This window comes from Triticum dicoccoides, chromosome 6B, assembly GCF_002162155.2.
Source record: "Triticum dicoccoides isolate Atlit2015 ecotype Zavitan chromosome 6B, WEW_v2.0, whole genome shotgun sequence".
NCBI classification, from domain to species: domain Eukaryota; kingdom Viridiplantae; phylum Streptophyta; class Magnoliopsida; order Poales; family Poaceae; genus Triticum; species Triticum dicoccoides.
In genome coordinates, this window is record NC_041391.1 from 192,972,535 (window position 1) to 192,978,472 (window position 5,938).

Below are 5,938 nucleotides of genomic sequence, written 5' to 3' on the forward strand. Positions count from 1 at the left end.
CCTGACTCATTCTCCCCTGGTCCTCTAAGATAGTACGTAATATTTTTCATGTGCCCGGTCCGGTCCCGTCCGGTCCACACGCGAGGCCGAGGCGGAGGCCCAGACAGGCAGCCGCCGCATCGAACCCTAACCCGAACCCAAAACCATCCAACGCGGCCACGTGGTCAACACTTGGCGTTTGACCAGCCTCAGCCCCCTCCACTTCAAGGCGCCCGCGTGCGCGGCCCCGTCCCTCCTTCCCCTCCTCTTCCTCCCTCCCCCACCGCGGAAGCACAAGTCAAATAATCACTCGGGACCGAAACCTCACAGTCCAACGCCGCCATTTCCCACCCGCCTCCTCCTCCTCCTCCTCCTCCCAGCCCCCGCCCGCCGCCGCCGCCTCTGCGCTAAGTCCAAGGGCTGCGCTCGTGCTCGGGAACCCTCGCGGCCGCTGACGACTCGCCGGGTCTGCTTGCTTGAGGAGCGGTGCCTGTCTGCCTGCGCGCGCTGCGAGGGTGGCGGTAACTTCTTCTGCGGTCTCGGATCGCGTCGGATTCGAGTTTCCCGGGCGGCTGTTCCCCGGGGCTGGAAGGTGGATTAGGCTGCGGTTGGTCAGGTCAGTCTGCTACTCTGCTTGGTTGGGTGCTCTGGTCTTCCTCTCTGGTGAAGAATTGGGCGTTTTGATTCTACTTTACGGCCTTAGGTCTGATCCTCACCAAGGGGTTAGGGGGTTATCCAGGGTTCTGATTCTGGCGTTGATTGGTTGACTCAGAGGGAGATTTGGGAGGAATTCGTGGGATGAAGTTCCAGTTCCAGGGTCGCCCAAGAGACTGAAATCGGCTTTGATTTTGCTCGCTGATGAAAATTGTAGTTTCGTACCTGGCCCTGCGCCATAGCTTATAATCGTCACAACGTTTTGCCGGTTTTGGCTGGTTTTGGATGAGGGTATTGAGAAGTGTTGTGCAGCTGAAATGTGGTTTCCTGTGTGAACACAGAAGCTGCTGGGTGGAGTCGTGGACCTTTTGGCGATCTCTTGCGTGTGACGGTGTGAGATAGATTAGTTTAATCGGTAGCAGAGACACTTAGACTATAAAATCATCTTTGTCGAGACAAATACACCACCATTTCCCCCTAGATTAGTTGGAAGTCCTAGCAGGAAATCATCCACGAGGTAATGCCTGTCCAAGTGTGACATCCTGCCGAATAGTTTATTTGAAATGTTGATAAATATATTGTTGATACCTGTGGCATGGAGCTCTGACCATTTATTAAAGTTGTAGCAGCCGTCGCAGGTGGATAAACTGAGATACTCTACCGCACTTTTAAAAAGTACCATTTATGTCATAGTGGACCTAATCTAATTTGTATAGTCGCTATAAGCTTAAGTTAGTTGCTTTCTGCTGCTGATGTAGTAGTTAGATATGTTTATCTGATGAGAACTCTATGCATGTTCTGAGCTTGAACAGATCACCCTGGAGTACACCAGCAATTTTGATCTTTCATGCAAAAGATAATAGTTTAATTATAAGGTAGTAGTGCCTAATTTAGCTGCTAGTTGCAAGGCAGAAAGTGTCCATTTCTTTTTAGCACTGCACGTAGTCACAGTTTACACTAACATAATATTACTTCCTCCTCTTGATGGAGAAATATAACTAAATCCCAATTAATATAGCTGTTGGACTGAAAAGAACAGATTGGCCGCGTTTTTTTTTTAAACAATGAAAGGGTGGGAGCTCTGCAATTCACCCTCGCAGAAGCAGAGTTGCCCAATTAATTAGGGAAATATTCGGCTCAAACCACCTAGCTAACCTAGGTTTGAGACCCACCGACTGACAACTCAACGAACATGATGGTTCACAGTAATTGGTTGGTAGTGTAGAAGGGCTCATTCAGTATAATTCTTTGTGGTGACCATAAGTTTCATTTATTTTCAGGATATGATGGCAGCTGTTTAAGGTTGGTGAAATGTCTGTGCGGATATCATAAGTGCAAACATATTTATTGAACTGACAACGGCAAGGCAGACATATTTTGAGAATATAAGTAATGGGTTGTTCTCCTTTCTTCTGCTATAAAAGTGGGGCAACACGCCAGCAAATTTCTACGCATACTGAAGGTAGATATCTCTTATACAGACTGTTCTACACTCTTGTGGACTATGATATGGTCACCTTCTTCATATTGCCGTATTTAAATACTTAACCTAATTTTTACAGACCTCCCTGGTGATATTAATACAATAAGATACACTTATAAGGAGCTAGCAAGGGCAACAGAAAATTTTAACCCATCCAACAAGATTGGTGAGGGGGGTTTTGGATCTGTATATAAGGTAGTGTGTGTAACCTTCAACTAATAAGCCAAATGAAATTCTAATGGAATAAATGTACACGTTTAAAGTTTGATCACATAATGGTGTAGGGGCGGCTAAGGAATGGAAAACTTATTGCTGTCAAGGTGTTATCTGTAGAATCAAGACAAGGACTAAAGGAGTTTCTGAATGAACTGATGTCAATTTCCAACATATCTCATGGCAATCTTGTCAGCCTTTATGGCTATTGTGTGGAAGGAAACCAGAGGATCCTTGTCTACAATTACCTTGAGAATAATAGCCTTGCACAAACACTTCTAGGTAATTCTTGGTTAGTTCTTTTCATCGTACTGTTCTTCAAAACTTAATACATATTTGCTGAAAAAGGTCTATATTCTAATGTTCCTTAGCTTTTCTCTTCTTATTTCTTATTAGGTTCTGGCCGCAGCAATATCCAGTTCAATTGGAGAAGTAGAGTAAATATTTGCCTTGGTATCGCCCGAGGATTAGCATACCTCCATGATGATGTCAATCCCCACATTGTTCATCGGGATATCAAAGCAAGCAATATACTTCTTGATAAGGATCTCACCCCCAAAATTTCTGATTTCGGTTTAGCAAAGCTTCTACCTCCAAATGCGTCACATATTAGCACACGGGTTGCAGGAACATTGTAAGTTAATTTTGTCCTATGGAACTATCTACCTATAATGAATTATCATCTGCAGTGCATGTTTACTTCTCCCACCGTCCCATAATATAAGACGTTATTACATCCAATACGCTCAACGTCTTATATTATGGGACGGAGGGAGTAGTTTCTTTGTTTTGTACTGTGTGCCTTCAGAAGCTACTGCTTATAATTGGCATTTCAAGTTAATTGGTTGAATTTTATACACCCCAAAAGAATCTTTCACATATGATGAAACCACACCACCTGTTTCATAGGAGAAGTTAGAGGCAATTACAATTGAAATAACAAATAAAGACATAGTTATTCATAAATGATCATTATGGTCTGATAAACTTGCGGCATTACTTACTCGGTTTTACTTCACAGAGGTTACTTGGCTCCTGAGTACGCCATTCGAGGACAAGTGACACGGAAGTCAGATGTTTATAGTTTTGGTGTTTTGCTTCTGGAAATAGTCAGTGGGAGATCCAACACCAGTTCAAGATTACCCTATGAAGATCAGATACTTCTGGAAAAGGTTAGATGAAATAGAATACCATATTTCTTTCTCTTCTTTTTCCATTTCTTATTGGTAAAAAGTAAACTATTAGTCCCTCCATCCCATAATATAAGAACGTTTTTCAAACTAACAAAGCTTGAAAAGCGTTCTTATATTATGGGACGGAGGGAGTATATTTTACCATAATGAATGAATTAGTTTTAGCTGAAGTTATTTACAATTTGAGTTTGATGGATGGATGGTACTGGCATGTCAGAAATTTGGAGTGCATAAAAGCAGTCTTGATTTCTGGTAAAAAAAACTAGTGTAGATGCATACAACTCTTGCATTTCAGAATGTTAGCCATGCCATGTCCATTTTTCATTTATTAAATTAGTAATACAATACAAAAAAATGATTACTACTCCCTCCGTTCCTAAATATAAGTCTTTCTAGGGATTCTAATATGGACTACATCCGGAGCAAAACGAGTGAATCTACACTCTAAACTACACCCATATGTAGTCCATATTGAAAATCTCTAGAAAGACTTATATTTAGGAACGGAGGTAGTATTATCATGCACTTACATCTTAGTTGCTCACTGGCAAGCACATTAGCTGCTTCCTTGTCTCTACATAAATGCATAAATCGTGTATAACCTCTTAGCATGACTGGAGGGAGCAAAAATTTCTAACTCATGGACTTCTGTTCTTTGCTGCTACAGTTCCCAGAGGTTACCAACGGGGTTCTCCTCTTGCAGACATGGATGTATTATGAGCAGGGAGATTTGGCGAAAATCATAGACAGTTCTGCGGGTGATGATTTGGATATTGAACAAGCCTGCAGGTTCCTGAAAGTTGGACTTCTCTGTACACAAGATGTCACAAGACATCGACCCACTATGTCAACTGTCGTCAGCATGCTAACAGGCGAAAAGGATGTTGACTCGGAGAAGATCAGCAAGCCCGCTACAATTAGCGACTTTATGGACCTTAAGATCAGGAGCATGAGGAGAGAAAATAACATTGCTTTCGCTTCATCCTCCACGTTGCTATCCACTATCATGGCACACTCTTCTCCTTTGTTGTCACAAGAGACGACACAAGCCTCCATAACATTCACCGCAATATCAGAGCGCGAGTGACCTGAAGTTGGTTGCAAATACAAAGACCATGTAGAAAAGTAGCATAGCCAGATACCCTTTTTTCCAGAAGTTTTCTCCCTAGTGTATAGATTCACTTCGTTTATGGTGTACACAGCATTGCTGGGACAAAGAAGTTCATGAGTTTTACTTTGTGTGTACAATGCTAGATTGGTGGCGCAATGTCCTTGTATAATTTGTGCATGTACATCCTGTCTGTTGTTTGTTTGGTGGGTAAAAAAGAAAAATACAAGTTTGAGATCCTTGTGAGTACATAGCCTGTCTGTATCAACAAAATCCAGATGAGCTGGTTTGGTTGCCCGCTTGACTTACAGTTCATAAATGACCAACATTATAAGGGCATGTTCCCCAGACGTTGCCATGAACTACCAAAATGCAAAACGCATCTTGCTATGATCAGTTTCCATCGTCTCCTTTTTTCCTGTATACTATTACATTTGCTTTCAGCTTGGGTGTAATTTGGATAATGTAGAGACTGATGTATTGTCTGTCTCAGCAAGCAGGCCTCCAGCACCATAGCAGGTGTTCTTCTACTACTACTACTACCAAGCAAGCAGCTAGCTGCTATGATGTCTGCATCACCATCATGCGAGCAGCTCCCCGTGGAAGAAGGAACCCAGCCAGGTGCTCCTCCGCCTCCCAGCCAGTGAGGTAATCCCAACATGGGCACAAGGCACGGCAGTGTCCTCCCCTCTGCCCTCACCGTCACCATCACTATACCTTCCCTTCTCTTTTGCCCCTGCGGCCAGGCCCCAATGGCAGCTCTCCTTGTAAAGGTGCATAGTGGCACTGCATTGCTGCTGCCATTGGAGCGGTCCATGGTCCATGCATGCAGAAATGACCGGCTGTTGATGAGAAGCTGGCATATGAGTGAGGAGATGGACCATTGGTCCTGGTACTGGTGTGCATGGTGATCATCAACTAACTAATCAATGTTTCAAATGCATGGATTACTGACGAAGCAAATTAATCCGCAGGGACAGGGATTACGTTTGCGACATTCCAATCTAGGACAAGCAGATTTTCTCCATCTTCCCCTACCAGTTTAAGCATTTGGTCAGCTGCGGTGCACCCCTGCTCATCTAAAAAATCTTTTTCTGTTCACTTGGTCCAAAGAATATCACCGTGGGCATGTCTTTGAAATTATAATATACTCCCTCCATAAAGAAATATAAGAGCGTTTAGATCACTAGCTAAATGCTCTTATATTTCTTTACAGAGGGAGCACTAAGCCACTAACCACAACAACAGAGAATAGTCACTTTGATTCAGGTTTGACTATGTCTTGATCTATGTGAGAGGGCAAAAGCC

The 5,938-nt window shown here is 43.3% G+C and overlaps 1 protein-coding gene across 1 annotated transcript; it reads left to right on the plus strand.

Moving 5' to 3' along the window:
- Positions 1 to 271: 271 nt before the first annotated feature.
- LOC119323288 (cold-responsive protein kinase 1-like) lies at positions 272 to 4,879 on the plus strand. The gene is made up of 7 exons (XM_037596894.1): positions 272 to 595; positions 1,914 to 2,095; positions 2,196 to 2,311; positions 2,401 to 2,611; positions 2,726 to 2,963; positions 3,351 to 3,501; positions 4,190 to 4,879. The coding sequence occupies exons 2-7, from the start codon at positions 2,026 to 2,028 to the stop codon at positions 4,607 to 4,609; spliced, it is 1,206 nt and encodes a 401-aa protein (XP_037452791.1). The 5' UTR covers positions 272 to 595; positions 1,914 to 2,025; the 3' UTR covers positions 4,610 to 4,879.
- Positions 4,880 to 5,938: the final 1,059 nt, after the last annotated feature.